The sequence below is a fragment of the Patiria miniata genome, unplaced genomic scaffold, assembly GCF_015706575.1.
Source record: "Patiria miniata isolate m_02_andy unplaced genomic scaffold, ASM1570657v1 HiC_scaffold_9, whole genome shotgun sequence".
In the NCBI taxonomy this organism is placed as follows: domain Eukaryota; kingdom Metazoa; phylum Echinodermata; class Asteroidea; order Valvatida; family Asterinidae; genus Patiria; species Patiria miniata.
In genome coordinates this window covers 9844686-9862234 of record NW_024037076.1, presented here as the reverse complement: position 1 = coordinate 9862234, position 17549 = coordinate 9844686, and the positions used below count along the sequence as shown (strand labels likewise).

At 42.4% G+C, this 17549-nt stretch overlaps 1 protein-coding gene across 1 annotated transcript; it reads right to left on the bottom strand.

The window, feature by feature from the left end:
* Positions 1-472: 472 nt before the first annotated feature.
* On the bottom strand, positions 473-16766 carry LOC119720445. The gene is made up of 23 exons (XM_038190108.1): positions 16697-16766; positions 15506-15622; positions 14514-14654; positions 13909-14037; positions 13125-13490; positions 10731-10838; positions 10035-10139; positions 9054-9299; positions 8497-8751; positions 7754-7818; positions 7492-7581; positions 7142-7309; positions 6766-6913; positions 6463-6479; positions 4859-5291; positions 4340-4519; positions 3696-3806; positions 2550-2770; positions 2197-2275; positions 1816-1980; positions 1480-1596; positions 1058-1318; positions 473-822 (listed from the first exon to the last, which is right to left on the bottom strand). Exons 1-23 carry the CDS (start codon positions 16764-16766, stop codon positions 473-475), a joined length of 3942 nt encoding a protein of 1313 aa, XP_038046036.1.
* Between the last annotated feature and the right edge of the window lie 783 nt (positions 16767-17549).

Genomic DNA, 17549 nt, shown 5'->3' with positions numbered 1-17549 from the left:
GTTGGTGGCCGGTCGTTGGGTTGGTAGGTCGTTTCGGTTGAGTCGTTGGTCTGCATGGGTGGGTCAGTGTGTTTGAGGGTCGTTGGGTGTGGGTCGTTGGGTGTGTGGGTCGTTGGGTGTGGTGGTTGGTGGGTCGTTTGGGTTGGGGGTCGTTGGGTTGGTGGGTCAGTGGGTTAGTGGCTCGTTTGGGTTGGGGGTCGATGGGTTGGTGGGTCAGTTGGTTGGTGGGTCAGTTGGTTGGTGGGTCGTTTGGGTTGGTTGGTCGTTGGGTTGGTGGATCGTTTGGGTTGGGGGTCGTTGGGTTGGTGGGTCGTTTGGGTTGGGGGTCGTTACATGGGTTGGTGGGTCAGTGGGTCGTTTGGGTTTGGGTCGTTGGCTTGGTGGGTCGTTGGGTTGGGTTGGTCTTGGGTCGGTGGCCGGTCGTTGGGTTGGTAGGTCGTTTCGATTGGGGTCGTTGGTCTGCATGGGTGGATCACTGTGTTTTGGGGGCCGTTGGGTGCATGTGTGGGTCGTTGGGTTGGTGGGTCTGTGGCTTGGTGGGTCGTTTGGGTTGGTGGGTCGTTGCGTTGGTGGGTCGTTTGGGTTGGGGGTCGTTGGGTTGGCCTGTCGTTGCGTTGGTGGGTCGTTTGGGTTGGGGGTCGTAGGGTTGGTGGGTCAGTGGGTTGGTGGGTCGTTTAGGTTGGGGGTCGTTGGGTAGGTGGGTTTGGGTTGGTAGGTCGTTGGGTTGGTGGGTCGTTTGTGTTGGGGGTCGGTGGGTCAGTGGGTTGGTGGGTCGTTTGGGTTTGGGTCGTTTGGTTGGTGGGTCAGTGGATTGGTGGGTCGCTTAGGTTGGTGGGTCAGTGGGTAAGGGGTCAGTAGGTTGGTGATTCAGTAGGTCGGTGGATCAGTGGTTCAGTAGATCAGTGGTGCGGTTGGTCATCGGGTTTTCGGGTCAGTGAATTGGTAGGTCGGTAAGTCGGTGTGTCGGTGCCGAGTTGGTTGGCGTACATTTTGCGTTGTTTAATTCACATTCGTGTGATTGTTAACCGGCGACACCTCTGTTCCACATTGCACTTACTTGACATTGCCATATTAATGGTGTTCATCTCGTCGAGTACTAATGTAGCCATACCGATGCTTGTGTCATTCAGAGCCAAGGAATCATACAGACACACTTTGCTTGACCCGCAGACCGCCTTAGCCTCGTTGTATTTGCCCGGCGGTGCCTTGTCAATCAAATCTTGCAGGAAGTCTGGAGTGAAAGTAGGTTCATTCAAGGAGTTGTAGCTTTCATCAGGAGACTGGTAGAAGAACAGAGAGTCTTCCTCTGCGATTCGCCCTGAAATAGATTGAAACACACCAAAAGTACAACGAATGCTCTAAAAAGGATCCTGTTTCGCATACCGTGACAAGCTGTCCACGTTTTCAATTACGCAACATAGGTCCCCCTGACTCATTGTAATTGGTACCAAATTCCTGAAGGGTTGGATGATTTCTTACATGTTTCGCCAAATTCAAAGAAGTCCCTCTCCACCAGTTCTCCGCTGTCTCCAGAGCCTGTTTGCAGAGTGCCATTACGCGTCAAAACATCATTGCTTTGGTCGTCATCCCACACACCTGAGAAAATTTGACAAACCGGAGAAAATAAGCACATGGATTTGCACCTTAAAACGACATTACATATTATATTGGATTGTCATGTCTTAAGTTTTCACAATTATTATTGACTTGCCTATAAGTTGGTTACAGTGATAATCACGAAGACAATTTTCTAAATTCATATTTAGAAAGCAACATTGTACGGAAAAAAAAGGATTAAAAAAACCCAGATCATACCTAAAATTCCTTTAGTTTTGCCTTTGAAGTCCTGGTTGATAAGGACGGTCATGTCGGCCATGCTATTGTTCACCCTGACAGAAAAACTGACGTACTCAGAATACATGACGCTCACTTTGACTGGGTTCTCCGCCCTCGTTACCGAAAGATTTCCTAAGTGCAATCCTACGAGAAAATAACACAGAAATTAATAATGATAATGGCACATTTATTGTTGCATCCAGTTTAGGTAAATGTGTATAAAAAAAATATTAAAACAGCCCTCGTACCAAATGGCACGTACCGAATGATGGAACGTACATACAACAGGGCGAAAAGGTTACCAATAGATTACCAGTGGAAACATATTGCACTTTGGTGATTATTAGAGACTGGGCTTACCTGTAGCACTGGGTGTGACAACGGTCGCATTGATAGTCGTTACCAAATCCATGGCATCATCACTCAACTTGATCTCAATCTGTATGAATGGCAAACAAAACCGGCAAGCTATTCAAGTGTTTGAAATTCATGCATCAGAATGAAATTTCGAAGATTTTCAATTCATTGCAGGGTAGCCTGATATAAATATAACTAGTTTGGGTTTTTTTGCATCAGATCCAATCAGCACACTTTTCAATGACTTAGCAACTTAGAAATGAAAATAGATCAACATGGAATGCAAATCATAGAATCAAGTCAAAGGCATTTTTGAAATGTGTCATGTGTAAATACAAAACAATGTGTTTACAGACCCTTGCTTCTCCTGTGTACACCGCAGCGAATCCAGAGTAGATAGTGGCCTGACTTAGTTCCCCTGTCTCAGTATCCACGGCCTGTCGTGTGCGACCCTGCAGTTCAAACATCCTTTGTCCATCGTCATCTTCGATGAGTGCTAGCGTGTATTCCCCCAAACCGTTGAAGGTGTACTCCAGTCCGTCAAGTGTAACGATATGGGGGTCTCCCCAAAACCACACTAGTTACAATGTGTAAATAATAGCACAAGAATCTAAACACCGCAAAAATATCCAAACTCACTATTTTGAATCTGATCGTCTTATGATAACGTAATTTATATAGACTTTTGGGGAATGTGGTTAGCTACATTTTGATACCTCGTTTGCTACCAAAGACTGTAAATCGTCCAACACTGACAACGGTTAATGAAAAATGATGGAGTTTGAAAAGTTGCAAATTTAAAGAGTACGAGAGTCGAGTGAAATTGCTGCGTGACAATGTGTCTCTGCCCGAAACAAACGGCAGGGAAAATCCATTTTTGCGGTGTTTATAAAACGCTTAAGGTGCTATAGTGCTGTAACGGTGAAGCTTTATGCGATATTTCGGTCTGTTGAACTGCTTAAATTTTATACTAAATCAGACTAACGATTTCGTCAGTACGTAAGTGTTTTTAGCGGTTAGGTTATAAACGAGAAAGAAGTCAGGGAACCTGACAGTCGTCCCACTGTCCACTTTCCCTTCGCGACAAAGTGACCATTCAGATATCCGATGGTTCAAAAGTTTTTACAAAATCAAAAGCTTAAAAATTAAGTAAAAAATTCGGGCTGAAAAAATAATGACGGTGACAATGTTTCATGTAGATTGTGTAATGTTTTACGTGTTTTTACCTGATAACTTACCTCACAAAATTATTCGTATTGTTTTAACACGAACGTGTGGAAATTGTAGTTTACTGCTGCGTTAAATTGCTTCAACAATTAAAAGAACTCATTATGAACATTATGAATTTCATTATGAAAGTTGTATTTTCACCGTCAGGGAGAGGAAGAGTATTATGGCCTACACAATGTTGTAGTAACAAAAAAAAAACACGCGTCAGGCCTAAGTTTTTTAGCACTCGGCTACGCAGGTATTTTCGTTTTCAATGAGATACATGTACTTACACCAGGCAGGAGGAACATACGACCAGCAAGTCATCAGAGGCCGCCATTGTATATACAGATGGCAAAGCGTTGATCGTTCACAGCAATAAAAGCGAGGCCACACCTCTTCATCTGGAACAAAAAAATATCAATATCTGATTGAACAAAGTATTTGTTATCGTATAATATACCGCTTTAACCAACTTACAAGATGCTCAAAATCACAAACAAGAATATAAACTTTTACTCTTTTTTTTTAAGATCGTGGAGTTTATGCTTTGGGGTTCCCCTTTCCTCCCAAAGGCCCCATGTTTGAGCCATCAAAATGGAACTGTTATCCAAAGAAAATTTTCTGTTTTTAAATATTTTACGGTACACAAACTAATTCGTGCGGTCTATGCATTGCGGGTTCCCCCCCCCCTTCTTTTCCAAAGTCCCTCCCACCTACTTTTGCTAACACACATAAAAACGAAGGGAAGAAACAAATTTGTATCTTCAGTCGGAAACAGTATTCCCAACCAATATGTGGTCCTTGGATTTTTCCCCCATTTTGCTGGTAATGATGTTTGAGCCTTCAAAATGGAACCGTGATCCAAAAAAAATCTTCTTTTTTGTTTTACAGTCCAGAAACAAGAAAAAACTGTGCAGAACATGATTGCGCATACCTAACCACTGTTGGTACAAATCATCCGTATAGAATATTGGACTGAACGGGAACCTCTCAAAGACAGAAGAAACCCTAGGAGTCCTCACATTATACAGGAGATCACAGGTGAATATATTGTAGCAACACTGAGGGCCTGGCGTCCCAGGAAATTGAAAGAGACGCACGTAACAAACAGCAGCTGAAATGATTAAAATTACTTCGAATTATGATATCTCAATCTTAGTAATATGCAGCTATTGAAATAAATGTATAAGAAGAATTAAACGTGTGTAATAATTTTCATCTCAATAAACAATATAATAATTCCATGCAAATAAAGAGCTGACAAACTGCACTTAATATGCAGTGATGTATTTTGCCCAGGAGAGATTCAAACGGATACGTCTGGGTATTGCTGTTCCCTCATTAATGATGAATGAAAACTATCCGTATCGATATAACTATCGATATAAGATTATTACTAGGACTTCATTAACGCTTGATTTTGGAAAGTGGCACTTACGGACATTTGATGAACGTAGTTCTTGAGGCAGATCATAGGCTGGGACTGGTATGTATCGCCAGTCCAACACGGCATTGACAAGGCTGCAGGGGCACGTATCAGCGAAGGCATCCAAATAGATACCAAGTGAATGGTAAGGTGGCTGGTGGCTGTGCCAGTTGTGACATTGTTGGCGGGGATTGATGAAGTCCGGTCTTGGTGTGTTGAGGGGGAACACCCAACGTCCTGCCTGACCTGTATTTCCTTCGATGGTACCGGGGAGGTACTCTGATTCGTTTGGGTTGACCACGTAGACAGGTGAATCATTAGACGTTCCGCAGGTAAAGCCCTGGATGACATTTTTGTTCGATAAAAAACTGAAGTCCCAATTCAGGCCGCAAGGATCGTAATTGAATATCACAAAGCCATGGATGCCATCCGTCGCCAGCACGGCTTGGAATGTGTTTGTCTTCTGAAAGGTGCAAAGAATAATAAACATTACAAGACGAATGTAGTTTAATCGCGTCCAGAACCAATACACGCACCACTTTAATTGGTTGTTTTTGAACGTTTTACACAATGACAAAAAAGTCGTAGTCTGCCTCAAGGAAGATTTGCTAATAACCGTTTGTCGATAACGAGGTAGGTCCTCATCTTATGATAAAATGGCATTGTGTATCACAAATCTTGTTATTCGTACCTTTTTGATATCATTTATCTGTTTTGTCTGTTTTGGTGCTTAGACCGGTGCCTTTCCTGCTTTGCATACTTTGCCTGTTTTGCCTGCTTTGCCAGCTTTGCCTGATATGCCCGCGTTGCCTGCTATTCCTGCATTGCCTGCATTCCCTGCTTGCATGCTTGCGATGCCTCCTTACCTGCTTGCCTGCCTTGCCTGTTTGTCTTTTTTGCCTTTTTTTGCCTGATATGCCCGCGTTGCAAGAAATGCCTGCGTTGCTTTGCCGGACTTGCCTGTTTTGTCTGCTTTGTCTACTTTGTGAGCCTTGCATGCTTTCCTCACTTAGCCTGCTTGGCCAGGTTTGCTTGCTTCGCCTGCTTACCTACTATTTTTTTGTCTGCTTTGTCTACTTTGCCTGCTTGCCTGCTTTGCCTCGGTCTGCTTTGCCTGCCTTGCCTGCTTCGTATGGTTGGCCTCGGATGCCTGATTCTCCTGCCTTAAACATGCTTTGTCTGATTTTCGCGTCTTGCCTGCTTAATTTGTCTGATTTGCTTGCTTGTCTGTTTGCCTGCTTTGCCTCTGTTGACATTGTCTGCTTTGCTGCTTTAATTAATTTGCACACTGGCTTGCCTGCTTTCCCCTGTGCCTTGAAAGCCTTGCATTCCTTGCATTCTTTGCATGTCTTGCATGCCTTGCCTGCTTAGCCTGCTTTTGTCCAGTGCCTAACATGTCATGCCTGCTAATGCCTGCTTTGCCTGCTTTGCCAGCCTTGCCTGCTTTGACTACTTTGCCAACCTTGCCTGCTTTGACTACTTTGCCTATCATGCCTTATCTGCATAGCCTATTTTGCATGCTTTGCCTGTTTGCCTGCTTTCTGTTTCTGTAGGCTTTGCCCACTTCGCCTTCATGTTTGCCTTGCCTCCTTTGCTTGTTTGCCCACTTTCATTCGTGTAGCCTACTTCACTTTCTTGTTTGCCGTGCCTGCTTGCCTGCTCTGCCTGCTCTGCCTGCTTGTACACTTTCATTCTTGTGGGCTGTGCTTACTTCGCGTTCTTGTTTGCCTTGCCTGCTTTGCCTGCATTGTCTACTTTGCTTGCTTGTCCCGACTTGCTGCTTTGCATATACTGCCTTGTGATCAGGAGTAAATTTTAGCTGTTCAATTTGTCTTAAGGAGTTAAGACATGTATAGCACCTAGTTTGGAATGTATTTCATTTGCATTCTTAAGTGATTATCATTTCTTCATTTTATTTTCAATTAAGGCGCCACCTACACGAGATAATGAAATTGCTCGAACATTGCTCCAAGTGACAACAAGTGCCCAGTTGGCTGAAAAATTGCTGGATTTTGTTGACACAGTAGCACTGATGATATCCAACATGTCCTGGTTGACGTTTTCCACATACTGATTGTAAACCTACAAAAAAATTTAAAGGCATAAAGGTTAGTATCATTTATCAACAAGACAATTAGTATTGATCTGTTCGCAATTGCAAGTAAAGTCTGTCCTCAACACCATTCATTCAGAAACACGATGCACTGAGAAGCGTTCCTTTGAACAATTTAAAAAAAACAAAGCACATACAAACAAATCGATCCAAATTAAAGAGAGCTATGTATACACGGAATCATGTGGAAAACGTACCTGCCAGAAAACATTACTGGTTGGGCTGAAAGCATCGCCTTTGACATCGGCCCAAAATGGAGTTATCATTGCCTTGTTGCCAGTAAAGGCTTTACTTGGCGCACTTGGAAATGCGAGTTTGTCGAGACTTTGCTCATTCGAAAGGACAATCACACCATTATCAGTGAACTGCAAATAACAAAACAGTATTCGCACATTTTGTTGGCCGTCAACTGGGCATACTTTTAGGTTATAAACAAACAATGAAATAGCTTAATTATTTAATCATGGAATCAGTGATATGGTAATTAAATTCAAGCTAAACATCATTATTTTCAGCGTATAGGTTTGTTACACCGACTTGCACTTACATACAGTTTCTCGTACATTCCATCACAGATAGGAAAGAAATCCGGCGGGTAGATGGTAGGTGATATCAAATCCTTACTTGACAGAAAGAGCTGTTAAATAAGTAACAATAAAACAGTCTTAGATCTTAATGAAACAGTCAGGTCTCAACACCATCAAGAAATCAGAAGAAAATCCATTTAATTCAAACATTGGAGGATATAGTGAGAAAGATTTCCTTTAAAACTACGACTACAGCATACCCTAAATTTCCTCCTCACTTACCTTCTGGGGTACATCTGACAGTAGGGCATCCCCACTCGCTGTGCCAAATGGTAGCAGGCTTCCCTCTACAAAAACAAAATTAAATACTATAAAAACTGCTTCTTCATTGATAATTAAGTGAAATTCCCACGTTGTTATGACTAGAGAAACTGGAGCAGAGTAACCGAATACACGAACCAACGTCGTTCTCCAATGCCTATAATCAAAAGATACTCGACTGGCTGGAAACAAGTCTTATGCACATAATGCCCGCTATACAGCCTGGATACTATGCTAAATGCTTCCTCGACAAACAACTCGTTCGGACAAGATTAAAAAAACACAGACAATGCTTCCTTTTATTGTGTAACGTACGAGATGCTAATGAATCTATTGTCTGTTAGTAAGATGCCGCAATATGGTGTACCACAAATTCTGGCAAACGCAATGTGGACATTCAGTTGGTTTTCCGCACAGCGTACTCTTTGTAAATCTCATAACGGTTCGGGAAAAAGAACATGTTTACAGCAAACGATCCGTGTGTCAGATCAATGTTACACGTTTCTCTGTTGAAATGGGGGGGGGGAATTATAATAATTAAACAAATAAAAATTATAATAAAATGGGGTATCGCAAGTTCCGATTGAAAGATGCGAGCCTCTAGGGGGTTTTAGTTACTAGTCATCCTTGTGCTTTGGACTGGACGAATTATCTACCACATGTTTCGTTTGTTCGATGGAACTGTGTCTGCAAATGACTCTTACTATTGACGGTGAGAGTGAAGTCCTTGAGTGTCACACATCCAGCAGAATTGGTAACAATACAGGTGATGGCATGGTATCCCAATCCAAATACACCTCCTGTAATACCGACACCGACGCCATCACCAGAATCTGTGCAATCGATGGAGACTTCACCAGCGTCCATGGCATGAACCTCGGTCCATGTCACTGTAGATGTGTCCATGCCTGGATCCGTGCACTGATCACCGACTGTTGGTACTGTGAGGATTGGGTATGCTGTGCGAGCAAATTTTAATGGAAATGTCGTTACTGCATTAAAATAAACTACATTTCTTTCATAATTTGAAGAGGATGAAAGATGTGCGTTAGCATTTTTGTTAAAAAATTTTCAAACATCGTCATGAGTTGCTGAATATTGTCGTACCAACATGACACCAACAGCAATATAAATTAAGGTGGCACAACTCTTTTATTCCTGATAATTATAAGCCCCTTCAAAATTCCCCAACAAATCTGAATTCTTATGTGATGTAAATCAACATGGTTGATAACCAATGATATATACTAAATCAATGCACCTGAAACGATGAAAGAAATGAGGCACTCCGGAAAGGCACCGGTTTTTGAAACGCACACCACATCGTGATGTCCTGTACCAAACACTCCCCCTGTAGCATTCACACTGGATTTGTTCCCAGCGAAATCTATGCAGTCGATGTCAGCAGGGTTTATTTCCTCAGAAAGTATCCAACTGAGAAAAACATCCGAGACTCCCTCTTCAAGACACTTGTTCTCAATCTCGGGACACTGAACTTTGTCGTCATCTTGAATACAACAAGAAGGGGTTAAAGTGTATGTATCAGAACGAGGAATTGGGGGTAGTGTTCTTTATGTCACTCTTCCTGCGCCAGTTACAGTGTGTGCTAGGGATGCAACAGTGCAAATACATTCCCATAGACACTGGTGCTAAATGCCCATACTTCAAAATTCTTTTAAAAATACTCAGAACTCTCACAGGTATTCAAGCTGCATATAAATGATAATCAACATGTCATCTTTCGTTTTCTTTTCATTTATTGGTGGGTTGACTATTGACTTTTCGAGATATTCTCACCCAAAGAAGACGACCCCTAGTTTCCCCAAAGCGGAAAAGTAGCCATTTTGAAAAACGATCTTTCCACAACATGGCAAAATAGCGCAACTTTCGAGCCCAATAGCACCCAAAATGCTCAGAATTGGAAGCCCCGAGTCCGGGCCAGCGGTTCAGTACCATATCTCTTCAATTCCCCAATTTTACGGCGCTCAGAACTCTGTTATATAGAATAGTTTTACTATATTGACTATTTTGGGTATAACTTTTATTCATGAGCTTGGCGGATGGATTTACCGGTGTGCACCCCTAGGATTTGTGACACAAACAACATGCCACCATTTGTAAACAACAGGCCACAATATCCTCTATTTTAGTCACGTGCAAGAGTGGAGTCATTATGTTCGCATTCATTTTGAAGGAAAAAGGCTGAGTTAACATATAAAGTACATGTACAAAAAAAACTTACTGGAGGTACAGCGTGGACCCGAGTGTCCTGGATCGCACACATCAACATCTGTGCAGTTTGGGAACGGCATAGCCGGACCGGTGCACTGAACACCCTCTGACGACTCTGTTCCAATTTAATTCAAGCAGAGATCATTTCTTATGTACTTCGAACTAAATGGGGACAATGTTAAAAATCTCATTTATATCAAAAAACCAATTGAAATGTCCTATTGTTTAATATTGAAAATATGTGATATAAATATTATCAGCACGGTATCAGTAGCAGATCTAGAGGGGGTTGGGGTTGTAACCCCCTCCCCTTCCCCCTCCCCCCCCCCCCCCTTCAGCCGCTGACTAATGTTATGATACATGTACTAGTAAAATGGGGCAAAAAATAATAAATGGAATACCAAAGTTCCCTTCATTTATTCTCAAATTGCCTTAGAATGCAAGAGAAAGCATAGTAGATTTCAAAATTTTCTGGGGGCACGCCTCAGACCCCCCTAGCAGGGAGTGCTTTTGAAACTCCTGAGGCTCAACCCCCCCCCCCCCCCTGTATATCAACCCTACCCCTCCCTTTTCCCAAAAGGTAGATCCCCCTAGCAAATGCGAATTTTCATGTGATTTCTATTTCTTGGGAAGGGGTTCTTTGTTCAATTGTTATTTAGTTTTGGATTTACATTTCTGTTATTTTTTTTCTATCTTGTCAACTTACGAGAACAATCGTGTCCACAGTAAGCAGACGAGCAAGTGCAGCCTTGTCCCATGGCAGGCAGACAGATGCAGTTCGGAGGATTAGCAGTTGATGTGCAGAACGATGCATCTGTTAAAGACAGGTGTTCAACCACAGACGCAATTATATTTAATGGTTGCGTAGAGGTAGATTGATTTATAAAACACTCTGGATTGCCTTTGATCATATGTTATGCTTAGTTTCACAGGTTAGTATAGTGGGTTTTTAAAAAAAAATATCGAACAAGTTCATAAAATAGTGAAGAATATATAAATAACATATCTATCAAATAGATGACCGGGTTATTCAGTGGTACACTGTTAATGGATTGAAAATTAATGTAATAGGACTGCTGCAAACTGCTTACAGACTGGATTGACCTGGAATATAACAAATCTAAAGCATTAATGCGGCCTGACATTGCGAACTTAACAAGTCCTTCTTTAGATGCAAAATGACAGAGGTACAAGAAAAAAACATGTAGGGAATCATGCATGCAGGGTTGGGAGGAGAAACACATCGGGGATACATTGGGTGGATGCACACCAGTGAAGGTGCCACTGAGGATGAAGTGAAAGGACTAACAAAGGGCGGATTAAATAAGGGAGGACAGACCACAAGAAAGTTATTAATATGGGTGTAGGTGATATAGGAAATTGAGTTGGAGGACGAACAATGGGCGTGTAAAATGGGGTACAGACCACGAGAGACTAATGAGGGGACAGACCAATGTAAAAGATGGAAGGGAAGGAGTGGAAATCCGAACAATAGAGTGTAATGGTGGGTAAGGGACACAAGGGGTACAAGGAGAAATGAGTGCAAAACTTTGAAAGTTGAAAGAGGAGGACAACATGGGGTAGAAAGGAACACATATGAGAGGTATAGGCAACGGAATCATAGTTAACAAATGACAATCCAGGAAGAAAAACAATGGTTAATAATTTTCTAGTTGGATGTGGAGCCCATGTGGTCCGAAGACAGTCCACACTTTCTCCCTGCGGAAGCAAACTGAGTCCTTGCGAGGGGTAAGTGATTTTATGCCCTGTAGAATCATATCAGAAATGGAATTTCTAGGAAGGTTGAAATGGTGATCAACAGGGGTGTCCAGTCTCTTGGTGTTGACAGTCTATCGATGACCGTAGCAACTGTTCTTGAAGGTGTTCTTGGTATTACCGACATACTGCACTCCACAAACCCTGCAAGAGATGAGATATGTGACATTATAAGTGTTGCAAGTGATGTTACCAATGGATCTGTGAGTACTGCCAGAAGAGTGGCCAGCAAAGGAGTCAGACTCCTGGATGTGGATCTGGCAAACAACACATCTGGAACTGCACTGAAAAGTATCATGCTGGATGGGAGGGGATGTATCTAAGGTGGGGACTTCGGCTCCAACAATCAGGTCTCGTAGATTGCGCAGGCGCCATGGGTGTCAGGTATGGCGCCGGCAAGGCGATCTGAGCAGTGTGGAGAATTCAATGGCTGTCGTTAGTGATTTTACGAAGACGATGGAGACTGGGGTGAAAGGTGGTTAAAGAGGGAATCTTGGGGTTGACATTTGCATTTGGAGCCTTTTCTTGGAGAGCCAAATTTCTGGTGATAGCTTTGGCTCTGGCAATAGCACGTTGAACTTGGCGGAAGCTGGGACCCCTGGCAACCAAGTTATTGTTCGATACCTGTGCATGATGGAAGAATTCAGAATCATTAAACAAATCCTTCGGACTCTGAGTGCCTGGCTGCACGCTATACCTGTCTTACAATACCCAGGTGACAGCTGGAGGAGTGCTTGGCTCAGCACCCTGTCGTCCCTGGATCTGATGGAGATATATTGATGATGTGTTTTTTATTTGGACTATTAATGATGACAGTCTGGTGACTTTCACTAACCACATACATTCCTTCCACAGAACTATCAAGTTCACATCTGAGTTCTCAGTTCATCAGGTCCATTTCCTGGACGTCACCATCCTCAAGGAACACAACTCAATAACCACCTGTATTCTAAGCCCACAGACACCCACCAGTACCTTTACTCCTGCAGCTGTCATCCTAGGCATTGTATGACATGTATAGCGTTCAGCCAGGCACTCAGAAACAGAAGGATTTGTTCTAATTTCTTATTACTACTTCTGTTTCTGCGTAACTCTTCTTACCCTTCTGGATTGGAGTTGTCTTAACGATTAGCCCATACATGAACCGTGCAACAGTCTGGCGCCACTATAACCTTCCGAGAATTTCTGAATTCATTATTGTTTCAGATGGTATTACTAAAGTAGCAACAGTATGATTATACTGTTGCTGCTTTGCCTTTTCTGCCAATTTATGCAAAGAATGAAAACAACGTAATTATAATAGTAAAGAAAAATGTGTGCAAACCTGGAAGCGCAGCAACTGTGATGTGCATTTCACACTGCGCAAAATTAAACGCTTCGTCGGTTGCATTGTAGTGCACTAAATGCGGTGACGACGACAGATCAAGGTTGACACTGTCAAAAACATCGTAGGCAGAGCCATCTACATCAATTGTAACGTAGAAGACACCCGAGTTGTCAAAGACAGAATCTGCCTCGGGTAGCAAGACTCTTGAATAGTTCTTGCGACAGTTAGTGTAAACTGTCAGGTCGGCGGGACAAGTGATGTTTGGAGACTGCACATCTGCCAAAAAAAAAGATTTAAGTATGAATTGAGGAATTATAGCTCTAATTTTAGGTTGGACCTTCAATATCGCAATAGTCCTGTCTTCTGAAAGTTCTGATCTTGAAATTGAATCTGAAGCACTACTCTTAAGTCCACTTGTTGACATATTGTCCTAAAGTCATACTTGTACCAAGGGCGGATCAAGGGATGGGGGCAAAGGGGGCCATGCCCCCCCCCCAAAAAAAAGAAACAGATTTTTTTTATGTGACGTCGCAATAAGAGGCAGGCAATTATTACTCCACTATCTTTTCCTCACAAAAAAACATTAGTCAAAGTGGTCAGAAATTGCCTCAGATCGCACCACGGAGCATCGAACCCCACGCCGTAATTTTTGGACCCACTTTTTGGGGAACCATTTTTTTTTTTTTTTTTTTGGCCCCCAAAAAGAAATTGTGTTCTGGATCCGCCCTTGACCAGTGCACAGCCCTCTCCGAATATACACTTTTTCAAAAGAATTCATTACCTGCACAAGTTGTACCATCTCCTACAAATCCTGAAGTGCAGGTGCATATGAAACTCGACGGCGTGTCAGTACAGATTGCGTTAACGTCACAGTTATGTGACGGCAAAATTGGATTGCATTCGTCAACGGCTGGAATAAGAAAAAAAATTAGCTGAACAAGCTCTTTACCTCAGTGTTAGCCTTACTCTACAGTCACCAAGACAAAACCACATTACAGCAAATTAATGGATTGAACCGAATATCTAATTATTAGTGTATACCGCTCGCAGTTGTACTAGTTATTTAGTATAAAGAAAAATACAATGTCTAAAAACAAAAATTGTTCGTAAGAAATTTAGATGCAAATAACCACTTGGTTGGTCGTCCTATGACCCCAAACGCCATAAATATTTGATCTTTACGGTGGCTTCCCTTGAATATAACAAGAGTACAGTCTTTTGCACATTTATAATAAATCTAACAGTTAATTGTTTATTTCAATTTTCAAAAAAACCCCAATATTTGACTTCGATCGCTAATCTAGAAAAGACAAGTGTGGTGAACACTTTTCTTATTTATTCGAAACTACGAGTATGATCGATAAATCGAAGGTAGGTAATTGTTACCTGGTGGCGCAGTAGTGAAGTTGAGGAAGGCCTTGCATTCGGCAAGAAAGTCAGAGCAACAATCTCTGTAATATTCACACGCATCATCGCACCAGCATCCACCCCTGGGTCCATCTAAGAAACAACGACCCTCACACCTTGCTACAAGGTTAAAAAATGAAAAGGTCGCATAAACATAAAAATAAAATAGTACCGGTAATTCAATTCCAAAAACAATAAATGGAAGGTTTGCGGTAACAACTCGTGAATAATATCCCTCTTCGGTTGTGTGAGTTATAAATTCAATTTATATTGACATGATAAATTCCTGAATCAATTCCAAAAGAGTTGAACCAGTTCATTATGATTATGTTTCTGTTGTAGGTAAGTCACTTTGTAGGTAAGTATAGCCTTTGGAATGTTACAGCAGCGTTTTACAAGATTGCAGAAGCTAAGTTATGTGCTCTTGTAACCCAACCACCATTTCATGCTCATGCACATGTATGTAAGGCGTTTTAACCATACGTCTATGTGCCTGGGAATGCCTGACTTGCCAATTATTAATTAGTATCACACAGGGACGTACGTCGCTACTGTAATTCTAAGTAAAAAAAAGTGTTACATATTGCGAAACGCTCTAAAATTGTGCCATATTGTTGCAAACGATTATGGGGTGTGTTTTTTTTTGTCGACCAACTCCACTCGTAATGGACTACAAATCGTAAAGATCGATATTATGTCATGATTTGTAATCCTTTATGTCACTTAAAAAACATCTAAAATGTTAGGAAATGAGGTCCAAAGTGCCCATAGCCCTCAACACATTTCAATTCTTGACTAATATACCCGATTGCTGAGACAAAAACCTTCCAAAATTAAATTGGTAATGTGGTTTGTATTCCACTTGTATATTTTGGTCAAATCAGCCACAATATAAGCACTGTTATTAATTACTGTCAATTTTTTGTCATATATTCTCATATCATCTCATCATAATTCCAAAACCTTCTCACCGCAGTTGGTTTCATCTCTTCCGTCGATGCAGTCCAAAATACCATCACATAGTCCGTTACCAGAAACACACACAGAGTGCCCACAGTCAATTTCAGAAATGGTGCACCTCAACGTTTCTGAGTGGATGCAAGAAACAAAAATCAAAACCCAAAGTAATATGAATGTAAAGGCCGTTAATTTACTCTAAAAACAGGTGATGAGATAAAATGGTTTTACTCTGTCAATCAAAATGAGACCAAAACACTTTACTATCCCACAATGTTTAATCACTGCAGCACATTGCTTTCCCCATCGGAACAAAATCCTAAAATTTCGAATATGAAAACACAATCTAAAAATTGTAAAACATGTTTTTACCTTGTTGGATTTGAAATTGCTCTGTTATGAAGTTTTCAGTGTGAACTGACAACTGTATGAAATAAATGTTTGCGTCGACGAAATGTCAAGTGAACATTTGTTTGTCTTTTCCCCCTTTAATTGACATACTTTCATAGGAATTGCTGCCCGAGACGCAGAAAATCACCACCACGACCTAAAGGCGCAGATTAGACCACCGATCTTGCAAGGGTCGCCTTATTGGGTCAGATAACATGTGTGATGGAATTGTTTGCATCGGAGAAATACAACTTTAAGATAAAAAAAATTAGTCGGAAAGGGAAGTCAACAAATGAAAATGACACTTTATTTCTATGGTTTTTTTTTACCATAGTATATCTTGCGCAACTTAAAAAACTAAACTAACGACACAATTCCCGAGCAAGCCAAACAGTGCTTACCAGGACCTCTATAAAGATTGAATCAAGGAACGCCAAAGACAAAGAGTTGACTTGCGAACTAAGGCAGGTGTTACTACATGGAATGTCCGAACACTTTATTCACCCGGGGCTCCTGCCCTACTAAGCGGTACAATATCAGCATGGCTGGAATCAAGGAGCTGAGACCCACTGGACTGGCTCTGTTTACACCACCGGCTTGGCAAACTCTCATAGTTGAATATGCCCCTACCTATTTGCCCGCGGAGTAGGAAAATGAGTAGCATCTTTAAACAGGTCTCTTTCCGATATCCTCGGCTCCATTAGCCGTCACGACATCATTCTCCTGCTCGGTGATTTCAAGACAACCATCTCGTCCGGATCGAGTCTTGTGCCAGCTGGAATGGCTTCATAGACTATGTGTCCCCCCGACCATACCAACTATGATGGGTAGCGCCTCATGGAACTTTGGATCAGTGGTGACAGCAGGACCAGTAATCCATCGCATTGTAATTAATCACCGATGGCTGTCAGCGGTCTGAAAAGCTGCCGCACATATCGCGGGCGGAGCTAGGTGCAACGGACCACCGCCTAGTCTTTACTGGCATCTAGCTCAAGCTGAAAGCCAAGTACCACCCACCCACGGCCGAAATGAAGCTGGACAGCGGCGCCCTGAAGGACCCCCACATTCAAGCTGCCTTTGCTGTGAAAGTTTCCATAACATTCTCGACTCTGGCTCACCATCTTAACTGGAACAGCCTGCCGGGACTTCTTCCAGCATGGCGCCACGCAGACTGCCCAAGTAGCGTGAATATCCGACTTCATGAAGTGTGGACTCATTGGTAGTACTGCGCACGCGTGAGTATGATACTATGCTATTTTTAGGATCGTTTCGGGAGAGTGACCTGTCATGTGTGAGGGATCAACCAATAATAGGGAAATAGGGGTCCGATTTTTATAGGAGTCGGATTTTCAAGTGACACCGTCAAAAGGGATCCGGTGCAGAAGGAAAGCACAGAAACCCTGAATCTCGACACCTATCCAAACTTGGTGGATAAGTGCGGATAAGCTTGTCTGGCTGAAAACCAAGCGAGGTACCGCACCCTCCTGCACAGGCTCTCAGAGGGGTCCGGAGGAATATACTGGCACAGCAAGGCGGACGGGATCGAAGCGGAAACCATCCATAACGATTATGCCACCATGTTAAGGAAGTTGCGTTCAGCCTTGTGAAGTACAGGGATGGCAACCTTCTAGCCGACAAGGGCGAAGGAACACTTGTGCAACTTCTGCG

Coding starts and splice junctions, on each gene's coding strand:
- LOC119720445 (XM_038190108.1), bottom strand. CDS start 16,766: ATGCGATGGATTACTGGTCCTGCTGTCACCACTGATCCAAAGTTCCAT. Junction 9,300..10,034: donor GGGTCCACGCTGTACCTCCA/GTAAGTTTTTTT, acceptor GTTGTATTCAAG/ATGACGACAAAGTTCAGTGT. Junction 2,276..2,549: donor TGTACACAGGAGAAGCAAGG/GTCTGTAAACAC, acceptor CCATTCATACAG/ATTGAGATCAAGTTGAGTGA.